The sequence below is a fragment of the Taudactylus pleione genome, unplaced genomic scaffold (assembly GCF_031769625.1).
Source record: "Taudactylus pleione unplaced genomic scaffold, aTauple2 ptg000043l, whole genome shotgun sequence".
Classification (NCBI taxonomy): Eukaryota; Metazoa; Chordata; class Amphibia; order Anura; family Myobatrachidae; genus Taudactylus; species Taudactylus pleione.
The window spans coordinates 13,475,613-13,494,801 of record NW_028284445.1 but is presented as its reverse complement, the minus strand read 5'-3'; the positions used below and the strand labels follow the sequence as shown (position 1 = coordinate 13,494,801).

The 19,189-nt window shown below is 45.3% G+C and overlaps 1 protein-coding gene across 1 annotated transcript in view; it reads right to left on the bottom strand.

Annotated features, from left to right (window-relative positions):
* Positions 1-221: 221 nt before the first annotated feature.
* SLC7A1 (solute carrier family 7 member 1) overlaps positions 222-19,189 on the bottom strand; it is a 70,842-nt gene continuing 51,874 nt past the window's right edge. Inside the window, exons 8-12 of the mRNA XM_088460264.1 lie at positions 15,360-15,462; positions 12,280-12,491; positions 4,999-5,165; positions 3,165-3,273; positions 222-1,064 (exon numbers count right to left, since the gene is read on the bottom strand). Coding sequence (XP_088316390.1) covers positions 883-1,064; positions 3,165-3,273; positions 4,999-5,165; positions 12,280-12,491; positions 15,360-15,462 — 773 coding nt within the window. The 3' untranslated portion in view covers positions 222-882. The remainder of the gene's footprint in view (positions 1,065-3,164; positions 3,274-4,998; positions 5,166-12,279; positions 12,492-15,359; positions 15,463-19,189) is intronic.

Below are 19,189 nucleotides of genomic sequence, written 5' to 3'. Positions count from 1 at the left end.
TTGGCTATCCAAATCACAGAAAAGCTGGATACCCAATAAGATGCCAATTTTCTGATCCGAACGTAACAGAGAGGAACCGAACTGTTCATCTCCAGTTAAAATAGTAAATCTATATATAAAACGTAAAAGGAGTAAAATAAGTGCTCATTTGGTCAGGGTCATCATTACCATCAGTTCCATGTCCCTGTAAGTAATTTACTAGTATCAAAAACCCCGTCATGTACAGCGCTGAGTAACAAGTAGGCGCTTTATAAATAAAAAGTTAATAATTATCCCAAGATCTAGATGTGCGTCTGGTCAAACTAAACACAAAATGTGTGTTAGGTAAATATCACTTTAAGTGCTCTGCACATTATTATTAATAAAATAAAAAAGTAAGTTTAATAAATTAACTCCATATATAAAATGCACGGAATCGGTGCTCGTTTGTCTGTGGGATCATTACCCTGCCCAGATATGAATCTGTCAGCAGGAAACCCCCCCCCCCCCCCCCTTCAATTCCTAGGACAGATTTTGGAATATTTACCAATTACATCATCACCCTCTGACTATTTACAGACAGGAGAATGGTATCACACTCATATACCCACAGCAATATTCAACATCTGTGCCATTCACCTACAGAAAAACAATAGTAAAAAATAATATGTTTTCCCCTGGCTGTCGTTGTCATTAGTTGTTGGCTTTACATACGGCGTTCGGCATAACCGCGTCACGGCAGGCCTGGTACTTTAAAGCAAGATCCGGTCATTGTTTTGGGAGAATAGCAGCATTGATAGGCAACTCTGGCTCTACCTTCTGGAGGTACATCTATGTGGTGTAGTGTGATTTCTGCAAGCTTTTGGTAAAGTCCTTTTTCAATGGACAATGTGGTTGTGCCGCTCAAGCATCTTCCTCTGGGCCCCACACAGTCACTGAATTGGAGGCTTCTGGGTCTTCTAGAAAAGCTTGTTTCTCGTTATTCAACACATAAGTCCTTTTGTAACTATCTGCGTGACTTTCCGGTATGCAGTTACCCGCTTCCGTGCTGTGCCACATGCCGTAGCTGAAGTATATAATGAAACCTACGCACACACACATAAAAGAAAGACTGTTAGCCATCTATAAAACGCATCATAATGAAGGCAAGCACGATGATCATGTAAAAGCTCTGTATGACATATAAAAGTGCTATAAACCATGCAGACTTTTGAGTATCCACAAATACAGTGAGATTTAAGGAGGGAAATCTAAAGACCAGGAAGAGAGAACACATTAAGCGCTTGACCAAACAACACGTGTAGATCCACAGCTTTCTCAGTTGATAAATGATGACCCATATTAGAATCTTTCAATTAATAATTAAAGAATATCCTTTACCAGTTTTGATAAAGAAAAAGTATATTTAAGAAAACAGTTTAAAAAAGGTAGTGCTGAGCAGATCCAAGAGTTTATTACATTAGATTATACACGGACATGCCTAACAACATGGGATAGCAGTATGTATAGGTAATGGTAGGTATTGTTAGGTCTTGGAAATGCCCAGACCTGCAGTAGTAGTAGTAGTAATCTGAGATCTTGGGAGTCAGGCCCTGATTCAAAGCCGGACGCTCTGAATCAGGGCTGAGCTATTTTTTTTTTTTTTTTTTTAGAACGGCCTCCTGGCAGCTCGCATAGCTGTGGGTGACCACCCACAGCAATAGCGAGCGGCCAGGAAGATGGTCGCGATGGTCAAGACCATCTCGATCATCGGGCTTGCGACGAGACCCTTGTGGTAGGGTCTCGTTAGCGCAAGCCCCAGAGAGATTTCGTCTCTAACAGAGCAGAAAACTCCCCCACTGACATCACTCGTGATGTCAGTGGGGCCGCCCCCAAACGGAGGCGTTCACATGGGAACGCCTCCGTTTGGGCAGCCACTCCCCCGCCCCGCCCACCAAAGGGGGCGTGCTGTCACTGAACATCAACAGCACGCCCCCTTTGGTACAAGGCCCGGAGTGACGGATTGCCCGTCGCTATCCGGGTCTCGCACATGCGCACGACAGAACTGGCTCCGTCGTGAACATGCGCTCTGGGCCACCATCGACCCGGTTGCAAGAACTCAACGCTTGTGACCGGGTCTGAATTAGGCCCTCAGTTTGCACACCGGCTACGCTGCTCATGGCAAAGTGACGTGAATTATCAGAGTTGGAACGGGCTATGATAGTGGGTGCCCGACGGATAAAAGGCATACCACCCACCGTGGACAGCGGAGTGGCCGACCAACAGGTGCTGGCCAGAATTGTCCATGGTAACAGACCAGCGACAGCTGCTCAAATCACATCCACATTCAATGCAGGAGGTACCAGAGGCATATCCAACGTACTGTAGAAGACCCACCAGAGCGCCCCCCCCCCCGTTAACACTACAACACCGGACACAGCACCTCCCCTGGGCTTGCGACGTCGCTATTTGGACCCTGGAGGACTGGCAACATGTGGCGTGGTCCGATGAGTCACGCTTCCAGTTTTTGCGGGCTGATGGTAGGGTTCGGGTGTGGCGCAGACCCCATGTGGCCATGGACCCCGTTGTCAACAAGGCACCTATCACATGACTTTTGGCACATCCGTGTATTGTTGCACTGCTGGGAGGTCTGGTCCAAAAAGTTGACCCCTCATTCTCATTTTAAAATGTTCTCTGTTCACATTCGGTAAATAGATTTCTTATTATGTACTCCAAAAATATACTGGTAGGTTAATTGACTCCCAACACATTAACCCTAGTGTGTATGTGTGTGTGCATGTGATAGGGCATATAGATTGTAAGCTCCACTGGGGCAGGGACTGATACGAATGGCCAAATATTCTCTGTAAAGCGCTGAGAAATATGTGTGCGCTATATAAATAACTGGTAATAATAATAATAATAATATATTATGAGAAGATTAGCGAGCGTCTTCCCTCCAGAGGAATTTGGTACTCTGTGGGATGGCTTGGATATGTTGTGAGCGCCACAGTTTCTGCTACATACAGTGTGCCGAGTGGGTGGAGCCAATAGAGCGCAATGTGGCGTACTTTCAACACGCTGTCACCGGCGGCTCAGTCTGCCTTAATTAGGGAAACTTTGTAACATCAGCATGACAGATTCCAGATATCCAGATAAGCACATAGAAAACAAGCCAATGGGTTTATTTTTATACTATACCGTACCTATCACCATCCAAATGGCAAATCTTATCCAGGTGCCTCCGTCCAGCTGCATCATTAGATATACATTTACAAAAATACTGATGATGGGGAGCACAGGAAGGAACGGTACCTAAAAAGGACATACATATATGTTTAGCATAACCCACCTAGGCCTGGCCTACAATACATTTTACATATTTAATATATTTACATAAATATCAAATGAGAGATATTTTATTATATATATATAGACAAATATATCGCAATTAACATCTGAGGTAGAAAGGAATCGATTAAGGAATCCAGTTTATCTAAAATAATCTATTCTGAAAACCTGCTGCTATAATTTATAAAGACTTCCGCTGCTATGAATGTGAAACGCAAATGGAACGCACGGAAGTATTCCTATTGACTGGTAGTCTTCATACCCGGAAGTAGTCATGGCCAGAAATAAAGGCGGCCATCTTGGATCTGGTGCTTGGAACGCAGAGCGGAAACTGAAGTGGACAAATCAAGCTCTAGAGCCTGTAATAGATGTCACAATAAGATGCCTTTCAGCTGAACCTCATAGGAACGACTTAATTGGGAGGGTTATATAAAGCCCCATAACAGTGCAGCCACATCAGCTTTTGAAAAAGGAACTTGAAACCGAAACGCGTTAAGTGGTGGCTGCGGACTTGATACAGCAGACCTGGTGGCGATTCCATCTTCTCCCTTTTCGTTGGATGAGACAAGTATCCAGAACTGGGCTCTACCTTGGCTGTTTTTACATCTCAGCATTAGTGGGAGGACGTAGGCAGATAAGCAGAACATCTGCTAATGTGGCATGTTATTTTATTTGATATTCGAGTGTAACCGCTGAGAATGAAAAATTATTCTGTTTGTCTGGAGATCTCTGCACTATTGTTTTTCTGTTCATTTTCATATTTCCTGGTGTTCTCTGGTGAGGACATGAACTAAGGGATACCATCATTAAATATAGAAACGCAGAGAAGACTAATTACGGAACACTTTGTTCAAAAACATATGGATTTATGGTTTTCATGGTGATTCCTGAAAGCGCCTGAGTGGACACAAAAAAATCTTTTTCTCTAACATTACATTTATGGGAGAAAGGTGAAAACTTCCGTTATCTTTTGCACTCTACTGGCTGATTTTGGGGATGCACACAAGATCACCAAAATTTGTATAATCTGGCCTACAATACGGCATCTTTCATTAAAAGAGAATGCTTGTAAATGTCATATGGGAATAAGGTCCTATACATATTTTGCCATTATATATAGTTAACAAAAATCTTATATTACTTATATAAACGTGATTGAGTTGATCAGGTTAAAGGGCCCTGTCCATACACCTTTAGCCCATTATCCTGGTAGATTAGGGGTGGGCAATAAGTGGCCCCCCAGCTGTTGAAGAACTACACATCCCAGCATGCCTTGCCAGAGTTTTGTTATTTGGCCATGCTAAAAAATTCTTGCAAGGCATTCTGGGAACTATAGTTCAGCAACAGCTGCAGACCCTCTTTTAGCCCATCCCTGTGGCAGATCATTACGGAACCTATGATTCCCTCCTTCTATATTGCTTGTACTATGGTCAATAATATAAAAGCCACCGCATAGGGCACCAAGGGAAATTTACCACATCTGAGATAAAGAGATAGTGGAGAACAAGCTCATAGCAACCAATCATCTCCGAACTATCATTTTACAGGCTGTGCTAGACTTATGAAAGGTCAAAGCTGATTGGTTGCTATGAGCAACTTCTCCACTCAATCTCTCTCCAACATTTGATAAATCTCCCCCTAAATATCTAAACACACAAAAGGCCCCTGTCACCAGAATGTGCACATTACCTTAAAGGACAGCTTAGTTTTGCTCTCTGGTTGTCTCCAGATGATGATAGTGGTGATGAAACATAAAAGAAAGAGGATTACGAATGGGATAATAACGGAGGCGTTTCCATTCACCAGGGACTTTTGGCCGAAAACCGTGAGGCAACAAAAGGAGATAATGAGCAAACCTGGAAAGGCAAGAGGCACAGCATGAGACCCATGCGCATACAGGGAAGCACCTCAGGAGAGAGCTCCCCCTAGAGGCCTTGTTGAATACTATTCCAATGATAGGGTTGTTCATTACCAATCTGCTGAAAGCAACACATAGGATGGAGTGACATGACTGGATCCTGCACACTCAAAGCCACCCCTGCCCTGTGCCCTCCCCAGCCACATATCAGGCATTATTGTCTCTAACACCTCCTAAATATAGTGCTATTACCATCTCAGATAAACCAAATCCATTACAAAAAAAAAAAAAAAGTAAAAATTGTTGATGAAAATAAAATGATGCACGAGAGGCCTTTATCTATAAGCCGTCTGTACCTAGTGCTAAATCCAGCCCAGCTTACCCTAATCATTCAGCAGCTCACGCCGGTGGATTACCATCTCTCTATATTAGAAATTAGTGACCAGTTGACAAACATTTAGGGAGGAATGTACTAAGCTCAAAAATGCTGTAAACCCTGCATTTCCATATGTACTAAGCACAGGGACCTGGTGGGTAGGATGCAAGGCCCCTGCACCACATGGAGGAGGAGGTGTAATGTGGGGTCTAAGTTAAAACACCGCACATTACACTTCCTACTCCGTGCGGACATTATATCTCATACTCCGTGTGGTGCAGGAGTCATGCATCCTATTGCTATAAAGAACAGCTGGCCACCCGCCACTCAGTCAGGTAAGGGAGGGAGGAAGGGAAGGGGGTGGCGGGCGCTGGAAGGATTTTATGTTACCCCTTTCAACATAAAATCGCTCTGACACCCCTGCCGGCGATAATTGGCGGTGTGTACGGCATTGCGGATGTAATGCTTAGGATATCCAGTCCTTAAACTGAGAAAAATGTACCAGATTTAATTTACTCTCTGCACCTGAATCTGAAATACCTACAGCAGATCTCATAACCTCCTGCCATAGTACAGGTGTGACTATACATAAATAGCTTTATATGAAAAGAAAGCTATAAGTTTAATAGTTCTTTAAAAATAGGTGTCTGTATTATAGCACTTTTAATTGGTATTAAATCTGTTAAATTTTTTGCATACTTTTGTAATTAGTTTCATACAAGCACGTAATTCATACACACTCTCCTCAAAAAAGGAGTTATGGTAATACTAATGGAGCGTACACACGGTCAGATTTGTCAGACTTGTCAGATGAACGACTGAACGATTTGAACGATTTTACCAAAGTTTTGAACGATTTGAACGATTGAACGATTTTTGACTGCATTAAAATGAATGGAATCGTCCAAGTCTGACTGCAAACCCATCAGATGTCAGATATCGTTATCTGACAAACGGGAACGCGCATCGTTGATCGTCCATCGTTCAGGCATGTCAGATATGAACGATTTTCCTTCAGATATGAACGACTGAACGATTTTTAAATCGTTATCGTTCATATCTGAAGGAAAAATCTGATCGTGTGTATGCACCATTACCCTTGTTAACGCTCTTTCTTCTAAGTCCATAGGGTCCACAGGGGAGACAATGGGGTGTAGGTGGGACCTGAAGGACCGGACACCAACAGCGAAGCTTTTCAATCCCAGGTTGCTTTGGTCCTTCCCCCCTATAGCCCGCCCACAGCCTGAAGGCAACTCAGTTATGTTAACAAGCCAAGACAGGAGCAGGATAGGAGAGAAGGAAGACTGGTACACTGAAGAATCAAACTCTCACACAGAGAAGGAAACAAGTGACCAAGAGAAGAAACCCATAGAATCCAGGAGAATCAGGGCGGGTGCCCTGTGGACCCTATGGACTTCGAAGAAAGTGTTAAAACTTACCTTTGTTACCATAACTCTCCTTTTCTTCTTCAGGGTCCATATGGCTCCACAGGGGACACAATGGGGATGTCCCAAAGCAGTTGTTCAAGGGCGGGGATGCTCCCGAGTTGAGAGGATAACCCTGCGCCCGAAGGAAGCATCCTCAGAGGCAAATGTATAAAACCTAAGAAAGGTGTGGACAAACCACGTGGCCGCCCTGCATAGCTGTTCAGCAGAGGCGCCATGCCGGGCTGCCCACGAGGGACCCACAGAGCGAGTAGAATGAGCATATACTGTAGCGGGCACAATAGCGGGCTTGTTAGCTGGCCATCCCTTCTTTTGAAATCCATAAGATGAAGAGTGAGTCAGATTTCCTGATGGAACTAGTATGGTTCACGTAGATATTCAGAGCACGGACCACACCCAATGTAGCCTCACCTGCCGAGAGGTCTGATGACTGAATGGACCGAAACCACAATTTCCTCATTAAAAGGTGGAAACGAGAAGCCACCTTGGGAAGGAAGCCAGGGTGCATTCCAAGAGCAGCCCTGTCCTGATGAAAGATTAAAAAGGGGGAGCGACATGAAAGCGCGCTAAATCCCGATACCTTACAGGTAGATGCTATAGCCAGAAGAAACAGTCTTTGCAGTGAGCCACTTGACATCCACTGAAGTGTGTTGAGAATCACTGACAAATCCCATGGAGCCACAGTAGGGACAAAGGGAAGTTGTATACGTAGAACACCTTGTAGGAAACTGTGAACATCCGGTAGAGGAGCAATTCTGCGCTGGAACTAGATGGACAGAGGAGAGACATGCAGTTTCAGAAATGCTAGGCTGAGTCCTAGATCCATTCCAGCCTGAAGAAAGGAAAGAAAAGTATTCTAGAAACCTTAAAAACATGAGGGTCATAGTTTCTAGGAGCACACCAATGGAAATATGTATACTATATCCGGTGATAAATTCTGGCTGAGGCCGGATATCGGGCTCTAAGCATGGTCTGGACCACAGAGCTAGAAAATCCAATCCCTTAGCTGTTAAAGACAGACGGGCCAGGTCCAGATGTAGACAGGGACCCCGAGACACTAGGACAATTTGTATAGGTACCGTAGTACCAATGGCGTCTGGGCCAAGATGGAGCTATCAACAGGATTATTTCTCCTGTTTGAACTTCCGAAGAACTCGAGGAAGAAGGGATATTGGAGGGAAGAGGTACACCAAATGGAAGGTCCTCTTCACAGATAATGTGTCCACGAAGGCCGCATACACTGGAAGTTTGTGTTTGTGTCTTGAGGCTATGAGGTCCACATCCAGTAGTCCCCATTTGCCCACCAGGAGCTGAAAGACTTATGGATGTAGAGACCACTCCTGCATGCACGTTGTGACGGCTGAAGAAATCAGCTTCCCAATTGAAAATTCCTAGGATGAATACTGCGGAGATAGCTGAGAGATGGCGTAGGGCCCATGTGAGAATGCGGGATGCTTCTGCCATTGCAGTCCAACTTCGAGTGCCTCCTTGGTGATTGAGGTAGGCCACTGCCGTGGCGTTGTCAGACTGTACTTGTATTGGCCTGCCCTGAAGAATATCCTGAGCCAGAGTGAGACCGCCTCGGCTAGAGTCCGATGTCTGGAAGGAGTGCTGGCCTGGTACTGCGCCCCACCCGCGGATGCTTGCGTCCTTGGTGAGGAGTGCCCAGTCCGGGAACCAAAAGAGGCGTACCTTGTCTAAGTGGGATGTCTGTAGCCACCAGGCAAGGGAGAGGCTAACCTCCGGAGAGAGGCCCATCTTCTGGGATCTGAGCAGGTGGAACAACCGGTTCCACCTGGAGAGGATCAGGTGTTGTAGGGGCCTGGAGTGAATCTGAGCAAACTCTACCATGTCGAAGGTGGACACCATGGATCCCAAGGTCTGCACTGCAGAGTGAATTGACACTCGGCGACTACGCAGCAGTCTGCACACTCGGTGCTGTAATAGAGATTTTGTCTGCAGTTAGGAAGATTCTCTGAACTTGAGAGTCCAGGGGGCTCCCAGATGTACCATTCTTTGAGAAGGTGTCAAGGAAAACTTTTTCCAGTTGATCAGCCAACTGTGCGTTTGTAGAAAGGCAATGGGTACCTGTAGATGGCGGTGAAGAATTTCTGGGTAGCTGGCCAACAGCAAGATATCGTCCAAGTATGGGAGCAGTCTGATTCCTTGACAAATATAGGCCGCCATAATTGCCATGATCTTGGTAAAGACCCGAGGTGCCATTGAGAGGCCAAAAGGCACAGCCTGAAATTGGTGATATTGCCGTAGCACTATAGGTGCATGTAGGTAGGCGCCCTGACTGCCTAGAGACACCATAAAATCCCCAGGCTCATAGTCAGTATAATAGAGCGGAGGGTTTTCATACGAAACCTGGGCACCCTGATAAACTTGTTTAGAGATTTGAGGCTGATGATAGGCCGATGAGACCCGTTGGGCTTCTGAACTAAGGGCAGAATAATAGCCCTTTCCTCGCTGTGAGGAGGGGACAAGAATTAGTAAGGACTGAATGGCCTTTGGGGGAAGCAGGGCCTTGCTTGGGTTCGATGGAGGACTTGTGCAAAAGAGCTGCTGGGGGGGGGGGGGGTCGCATCAGGAAGGAGAAGGTATATCCATGGGAGACCACTTCTCTTACCCAGCAGGCATCTGGTAGGTGGACGTCTAGTAGCCCAAGTCTGTTTGGTCCTAGGCTTGGAAGTCTTAGTTGATGTCTGATGCCTTGAAAAAGGACTGACCTTTAGCTTTTCCCTGAGGACAAAAAGATGACATCCGAGGCTTTGCATTATATGTAGAGGGCAGGAACCGCCATCTTGGAAGCTGCCAAGGTAGTCACAATTTTGTCCAATTCTGGGCCAAACAGGATATCCCCAGAATAAGGCAGAGACTACAAAGCCCTTTTAGAGTCCGAATCTGCCTTCCATGAGCGGAGCCAAACAATATGACAGGCCACTACAGAAGTGGCAGATGCCTTGGAGGCTAGGAGAGCCGTATCCATAGCTGCTTCACCCAAATAGAAGGCTGCATCTCTAATGTGAGATATGTAGGACAGCTGTTCCTTCAAAGCATCAGTGGGAAATGTCTCTTCTAGGGCCTTTGCCCAACTCTCAATGGCTTTTGCAACCCAGGCCGTAGCCCTAACAGGACGAGTAATAGCTCATGTAAGAGTATATAGATTTTAAACAAGCCTTCATCCTTCTATCCGTTGTCTCCTTCAAGAAGGCTGCAGTATGGATAGGTAAGGTAGCATTCTTGACCAGACGTGTCACGTGGGAATCCACTGCTCTGGGAACTTCCCATTTAGTGCAATCAGTAGCGGGAAGAGAGTTAAAGGAACTTAAACGTTTAGGCAGCTGAAAACCTTTTACTGGGCATATTCCATGCCTCGCTCATATGATCAGATAGCTGGTTAGAGTGAGGAAACTCTGGTAAAACTACCTTTTGTCATTTAAAGAGTGGCTGTTTTGCATTAGGAGCGGGTTCTATCTCTTCTATTTGAAGAATAGATTTTACAGCTCTCACATGTGCAGGTATGTTAAATTTAGAGGAGGGTTCCTCGTCTCCCGAGGGGGAGTCACTGTGAGAGAGGTCTGCGTCTTCTGCCTCCCCAGTTGATCATTTAGAATCTGATAGCTGGGTGGACTGGGAAGATAACACAGCACGCTTAGTAGGTTTACTAGGTAAGGGTCTCTCTTTTTGCAGCATTTGCTGAAAGACTGTAGAGGTATCCGCCAAACTCTACACTGAAATAGAAAGTACATCTACCCATGGGGGAGGCAAAGGATTTGCAGAGAGTACCTGTTGTGGCCATCCCATAGGGGGAGCCATCACAGGGACAGCTGGCCTGCAATTTGTGCCAGCACCTGTGAAAATGTAGCCCAGGGTGGTTCCTGAGGAGAGGACACCGGGGCTGATGGGCCCGGGGCGGTATAACAAGTTGTACAAAGACCATCCTGAATGAGGTCCTCCGAAGCCAAGCCCACTGAGCAAGACTTACAAGACACCAGAGCAGGATCAGCAGCAGCCTGCTTGTTATTCTCGCCTCTGCCAGACATAGCTGCAAGAAAAATGAAATACACAATCTGACAGTGCAGTGAGCAACCCAGATGTATGTGTAATATGGCACAGTGTAGTGCGCAACAGCGCTATATAGTATGTGATAGACCTCACAAATATAGGGAGATGTGAGGTACAATGAACCCCCTATACCTTAGTATGCCAGGGTTATAGTGAATGGTATAAGTAGACAGTAATAGGAAAACAGATAGCGCAAGCACAAGTCCCATACAAACGCAGAATATACAATATAACTGCAGTCAGCACTAAAATCAACTACACATAGCGCAGTGGCTGGTAGGATTTAGTGCTGTATAAACCTAGCCCTTGGGAGATGTATATAGGGAGACTGGACACAGAGTTCCCGGAGACCTGCTTGTAGAAAATGACTGCCGTGAGTCTCAGAGGGGGCGGAGGGTGAGGGAGGAGCAGCTCAGGGAACAGCAAGACCGCAGTGGAATGGCGCCCTGAGCTAGGGGAGGGGCTGCAGGGAGAGCGCCTTCTCCCCGTGCTGACGTTAACCACTGCATCCCCTGGCCCCAAAATATGCCTCTGCTCCTGTATATTAATGCCCCAGTGGTCTAGTGGAGTCATGGGCGCACCAGTCCGTCTCCCAAAACCGCAGGCTAAACAGTGTAAAAAATTGGGCCCCCGCGAGCGGGGTCCGCCTTACCTGTCCCCTGGATTCCAGGCTGCAGTCTGGGTTCCGGGGAGCCTGCGACCTAGTCCCCCTTACAGCCCCTTCCGGGAGTACCTAGCTGGGGCTTGGTGTCACGCCGCCGCGTAGGGGTGATGGAGCTGCGACCTAGTCCCCCTTACAGCCCCTTCGGAGAGTACCTAGCCGGGGCTTGGTGTCACGCCGCCGGAGGGGTGATGGAGCAGCAGCGCAGACGTCCAAAGGACAGTCTTTTGCTGCTGCTCAGTTTAAAACACTAGAAATAAAAAGTAAATCATAAAAAGCAGCTTGGGCTGCTTGAAGCAGCCCCACTGTTCAGAATAGTGACCAAGCTCCTGCCGTACACCAAGTTGCCCTCAGGCTGTGGGCGGGGTATAGGGGGAAGGACTGGAGCATCCTGAGATTAAAAAGCTTTGCTGTCCTCCAAGGTCCCACCTACACCCCATTGTCTGCCTGTGGAGCCCTATGGACCCTGAAGAAGAAAAGACATTAAAATATATTTTGTACCAAACGGCAAAATCATGGAGAAGAAAAAGTCTGCTCAGAATTACACTAAAGTACTTACCTATAATACTCGCTGAATAGTTTACTATGGTCCCCGATAGTCTGGTTGGTTCTGTGTTTGGCGGAAACAAGAGCGCCCGGATGGCAAATTTCTCATCCTCTCCCAGGATTCCGTTTTGAGACTCACTGGTACTGGCAGATTCATTGATGATATCTATGTCATCATTCGTTCTAGCCATCTGGTAAGCAACATTTGGTTGTTCTGGCTGATACCTATAAAACCGCAAAATGACTGCATATTAAAAAATCATATAAAAACAATGCATACACAAAGCACATTACCAGTGACACCATAAAAGTGTTTGGAAGTGAAACTAAAGCATACAATAAACATCAGCAAAATTAATTAGAAGGGCACCGCCTGCACTGTTAAAACATCAACAATGTCTAGATAGACACCAGGGAGTAAGTTTACTAACATGGGAGTTCTATTTAAAAGTGATGTTGCCCATAGCAACCAGATTCCAGGTATTATCTTCTAGAAGGTGCTAGATAAATGAGAAGTAGAATCTGATTGGTTGCTATGGGCATCATCACTTTTAAATAGAACCCCCCTCTTAGTAAATTTACCCCCAGATGTTAGAAAGACAAAAGGTCGACAGGGACAAAAGATCGACATGGAAGGTCAACAGGTATAAATGGTCGCCAGGGCCAGAAGGTCGACACACAAATGGTCGACACCAGTTTTTTTTTATTAGGGTTAGGCACTTATCCCAACGGTTACGGTTAGGCACCAGGAGGGAAAGTTAAGATGAAGATTAGGGTTAGGAATAAAAAACCATGTTGACCATTTTGGAGTCGACATGTTGATCCTGTAGACCATTTGTACCGGTCGACCTTCCATGTCGACCTTTAGTGTCTTGACCTTTTGCCTTGTCGAACATCTGGTGTCTATCTAGACATCTTTTATACCACACCGCTACACTGAATTGAACCCTTGATGGATGCATATGACATGCTGTCTATTTACCAGAAAAAACAAGAAAAATACTGCGCTGGTGTGTTCCTGTCAAAACAACACCAATAAGCACATATTAAAGGTAATCACATAAATTTATTAAAATTGATCATATATTACTAATTAGTTAGACATTTTTCTATGTCTAACTAATTAGTAATATATGATCAATTTTAATAAATTTATGTGATTACCTTTAATATGTGCTTATATTTGTTGTTTTGACAGGAACACACCAGTGCAGTATTTTTTCTTGTTTTTCTGGTTAATTTTGAGGCTGGCATACCTCTTTTATACTGCTGCAGGGTGCCTCTAAATTTAACAGATGCTGACTATTTAAACAGGAATGTACCGTAAAGAAAAGTAAATTGATTTATTGTTACTTTCTGTATAAGTGATTAGAATAACATATGAGTAATTATTCCCAACAGAAAAAGTTCCATCACTGGATAATTGCCAATGACCATAAGCAGGAGCTGTCAAACTACCTTTGCGTGTTGCTATCAATTTAACCATCAGTCAAAAACAAAGAACTTCTCATTCATGGACATGTGTGCTTGTTTCTATGAAGACTTAACAAAACCCATAACTGGGGATTATACTATATAAATCAATTACTTTTCAAATAGAGCATAATACTGGTTTCCCAGCCAGTGCATCAGAACACATCCGAGTGTCACACGGACTTGCTGAAGGTCACAATAATGTACAAGTCATAGAATAACTATATGGAATAGAAAGTAATATTTTATACTGATAAAATTCACACAATTAAAGCCCATCTAATCTACAGCCATGGCCAAAAGTTTTGAGAATGAGTATTGGTTTTGGTTTTCACAAAGTTTGCGGCCTCAGTGTGTTTAGACCTTTTTGTCAGATGTTACTATGGTATACTGAAGTCAAATTACAAGCATTTCATAAGTGTCAAAGGCTTTTATTGATAATTACATTACGTTTATGCAAAAAGTCAGTATTTGCAGTGTTGACCCTTCTTTTTCAAGACCTCTGCAATTCGCCCTGGCATGCTGTCAATCAACTTCTGGGCCACATACTGACTGATGGCCGCCCATTCTTGCCTAATCAATGCTTGGAGTTTGTCAGCATTTCTGGGGTTTTGTTTGTCCACCCGCCTCTTGAGGACTGACCACAAGTTCTCAATGGGATTAAGGTTTGGGGAGTTTCCTGGCCATGGACCCAAAATTTTGATATTTTGATGTTTTGTGTTCCCCGAGCCACTTAGTTATCATCATGCTGGAAAAGGCATTGTTTCTCACCAAACTGTTCTTGGATGGTTTTAGAGAAGTTGCTCTTGGAGGATGTTTTGGTACCATTCTTTATTCATGGCTGTGTTCTTAGGCAAAATTGTGCGTGATCCCACTCCCTTGGCTGAGAGGCAACCTCTCACATGAATGGTCTCAGGATGCTTTACTGTTGGCATGACACAGGACGAAGACTTTTGCAGAATGGCCTTGTGTCAAGAAGGGCAGCAAAGAAGCCACTTCTCTCCAGGAAAAACATCAGGGACAGACTGATATTCTGAAAGGTACAGGGATTGGACTACAGAGGACTGGAGTAAAGTTATTTTCTCTGATGAATCCCAATTCAAATTGTTTGGGGCATCTGGAAAAACGCTTGTCCAGAGAAGGAAAGGTGAGCGCTACCATCAGTCCTGTGTCAATTTACTTCAGTATACCATAGTAACATCTGACAAAAAGGTCTAAAAACACTGAAGCTGCAAACTTTGTGAAAACCAATACTTGTGTCATTCTCAAACCTTTTTGCCATGGCTGTACAGACTAACAGCCTCATTTATCAACGAGTTTATAACTCAAAACTAGTGATAAATATCACTTTTTATGATAAATGGTGCTCCAGCCAATCAGCTCCCAACTGTCATTTTTCTAACAGTTGACAGTTGAGAGCTGATTGGCTGAGCACCATTTATCATACACAGTGACATTTATCACTAGTTTTTAGATAAACTCGCTGATAAATGAGGCCCAACTATCCCCGATGTACGTATTTATATACATAAGTCAATTGTTTATTACAATTAATGTAGGCTATGCTACGCAGTATGGATTTAAGTGCTAGGCAGGATAGATATACAATTTCATCCTTACCTTAAAACTAACACGCAGGCTGCCACCAAGGAATAGGCCATAAGTGTCCCGATGGACATCAAATCCACCAAGCTTTTTAAGTCAAACAAGAATGCCATCAAGGCTGGAAAGTGAGACAGGAAAAGAATTCTGGTTAAACCTTAATAAAATGATCTGAACAAATGGAGTTGGAGTTACTTAATTGCGATTTGTGTATTGAAGGTTAGGAGTTTCTACTTTTAGAAGGGGTCTCTGTTTAGGAGACATATAATTGGTGAATTTAATTACAACTTTAATCTCAAGATCAATACATAAAATTAAAACCTAATTATATAGTGGAAGATTCCAAAGACAAAAGAGAAAATGTATGTTCTTTGGATTGTGCTTTTTTACACCAGATTCAGACGGCCAGGTCTCAAAGTGATCACCAAACAAAGTAACAGAGCCAAGGATCTGACTCAGCGATACAAGATCTTGCATCAGGCAAGACTGAAAACAGTATTCTCCCACAGCTGTTTTTTGCAGGTGCACCACCCGGCACTTTGGGAGCCTGCAGGCGGGAACAGTATCTGGGAGCTAAAAAGGACCAGATCCTACAGACTGCAGCTTTTTCATAATTAGACGACTGGGCCTCTAATTAGAAAAGGAGAATATATAAGATGTTAGTTCAAGTTTAAATCATTATAAAAGGTCAGGGTTTAAAACATTTTATTATTGAGAAGGCCCCCACCCGGCTACTTCTTGATACCACCTGGCTGGAAAAAATTTCTGGGGAGAACACTGCGAAAATATCTTATGGGTGACTGGTGACATTTCCCTCTCTCCATGCCTTACATAGTCTAGTAATATACAGCCAACTGCCATTAGGCATCGTGTGGTACACAGAGATCTGCTTTATTTATTACGTTATTTATGTAGTGTACACATATTCCGCAGCGCTTTACAGAGACTTTCAGTCACATCAGTCCATGCTGGAGTGGAGCTTACAATCTATGGGATCTTATGTACTAAGCCTTAGAGAGAGATAAAGTGATGAGATAAAGTACCAACCAATCAGCTCCTAACTCACGTATCAGGTTGCGCTTGAAAAATTACAGCTGATTGGTTGGTACTTTATCTCCATCCAATGCTTAGTACATAGACCCTTTAGATCCCTATATTCCCATATTTTGTGTCAGAATCCAGTTAACCTAACAGTATATTTTCTGGAGATTTTGAGAAGAAAATCGGAAGACCCGGAGGAAATCCACGAAAACACGGGAAGAACATACAAACCTCTGGAATCTTGGGGTTCAAATATGAAGACAAGTTAACAGTTACTTGTGTCTCTAAGATCGCTCTAAACCAGATCATATTGGAATCCATGGCCCGTATTCAATTAGAAGCGAAAAGTCGGAAAAGATTTGCCTGTCCGACTTTACGCCTGTTTCAGAGGGGAAAACTTTACACGCGCGTCCCCACTTTACGTTCAGTTCCTAAACGGGCGAAAACGGAAAGCTGCAAATGCGGAACAGGAGGCAAGTACAGTCAGAATTGGAGAAATCAGTATTTACCCCCCAAAAAGATGCACTAACATAGGGAATCAATGTAGATGTGTACCAATAGCCCTAATAAGAGTAAAATACTGTGAGGATATGTGAAATGGCGATCCTGGGGATGAGGGAAAGTATTCCTCTTGCAGCCTAGAACTACTTGGGTCCTTTCACCTTTAGGACCAAATAAAGTATCATACACAAAACTGAGGGTAAGTAGTTCACTGGTGCTGCCTCTTCTGAATATAATTCAATATAGGACAAAGGTAAAATTAATAAATCACTTTAATGTTTTGCAAACACTCCCTCTAATGGGGGTAAAACAAGAGATATGGTAAGAACTTACCTTTGTTATCTCTGTTTCTACGAAGTCCATAGGGTCCACAGGGTTGACCTTGGGGTATAGCTGGATCTGGATCCACGGGCACCACGCAGTTAAAGCTTTGCTGCTCCCAGGATGCACTTGGGTCCGTCCTCCTCTATACCCCGCCCCGGCCACAGGCACCTCAGTTGGTAAGCAGCTAAGGCCGGAGGAGGAGACTAAACAGAGAGAAGGAAGACTGGAACACACAAGAAACCATACTCACAGAAATGGGAGACGGAAAACCGGTGACCAGCCACACAGCCCATTTGAAGCCAGGTGCGTCAGGGCGGGCGCCCTGTGGACCCTATGGACTTCGTAGAAACAGAGATAACAAAGGTAAGTTCTTACCATATCTCTTGTTTTCTACTTCAGGGTCCATAGGGGGTCCACAGGGTTGACCTTGGGGATGTCCCAAAGCAGTTCAACTAAGGGCGGGGACGCTCCTGTGCTGAAAGGAGTACCCGGCGCCCAAAGGATGCATCCTGAGAGGCGAAGGTGTCAAACGCATAAAACCTCAAAAACGTCTGAATTGAAGACCAAGTAGCCGCCTTACACAGCTGAACAGCGGAGGCGCCACGTCTAGCAGCCCAAGAGGGACCCACAGAACGAGTGGAATGAGCCTTAACAGAGGCTGGCACAGGTAAACCCTCCTGCGCATAAGCCTCACAAATAACTGAACGAAGCCAACGGGCTAACGTTTGCTTGTTGGCAGGCCAACCCCTCTTGTGAAAACCGAAGAGGACAAACAAAGAATCCGACTTCCTAACCGAAGCAGTCCGGTCCACATAGATTCTAAGTGCCCGGACCACATCCAAGGAAGCCTCACCAGCAGAAAGATCAGGTGACTGAAAAGCTGGCACAACAAGTTCCTGATTAATGTGGAACTTTGAAACCACTTTGGGCAAAAACTCAGGACGCGTGCGGAGCACTGCCCTGTCCTGGTGAAAAATCAGAAAAGGAGGGCGACAGGAAAGCGCCCCCAATTCTGAAACCCTCCTGGCCGAAGCAATTGCCAGGAGAAAAATTGTCTTAAACGTCAGCCACTTGAGCTCCACCGACTCAAGCGGCTCAAAAGGAGGACCCTGCAAGACCCTCAGTACCACCGTCAAGTCCCACGGAGCCACCGGAGGCACGAAGGGAGGCTGGATCCTGAGAACACCTTGGAAAAAGGTGTAAACATCTGGCAGTGTAGCAATCCGTCGCTGAAACCACACGGACAAAGCAGACACATGAACCTTCAGAGAGGCCAGGCGTAAGCCGAGGTCCAAACCCGATTGAAGAAATTCCAAGATTCTGGAAACCCGGAACACCTGTGGATCATAGTTTCTGGATTCACACCACTGAAAATAAGTGCGCCACACCCTGTGGTAAATCCGCGCGGAAGCAGGCTTGCGTGCCCTAAGCATGGTACCAATCACTGAACTGGAGAAACCCCTAGACCTCAAGACGGCTGTCTCAAGAGCCACGCCGTCAAAGACAGCCGACCCAGATCCGGGTAAAGGCAGGGCCCCTGAGACAACAGGTCCCGACGCTGAGGAAGAAGGTACGGAGCGTCGATGGAGAGGCACCTCAGATCGGAGTACCAAGGACATCTGGGCCACGCCGGAGCCACCAGCACGAGCGTGCCGCCGTCCTGCTTGAATTTCCGCAGAACCCGAGGAAGTAAGGATATCGGAGGAAACAGATACGCCAGGTGAAACGTCCATTTCACCGACAGAGCGTCTACCAGACAGGCGCCTGCGTCTCTTGTCCTTGACCCGTAAACGGGCAACTTGTGATTGTGACGGGAGGCCATCAAGTCCAGCTCCGGCAGCCCCCACCTGTCCACGAGTAGCTGAAACACCTCTGGGTGAAGCGACCATTCCCCGGGATGCACATCGTGACGGCTGAGGAAGTCCGCCTCCCAATTGAGGACTCCGGGAATGAAGACTGCCGAGATCGCTGGAACGTGACAC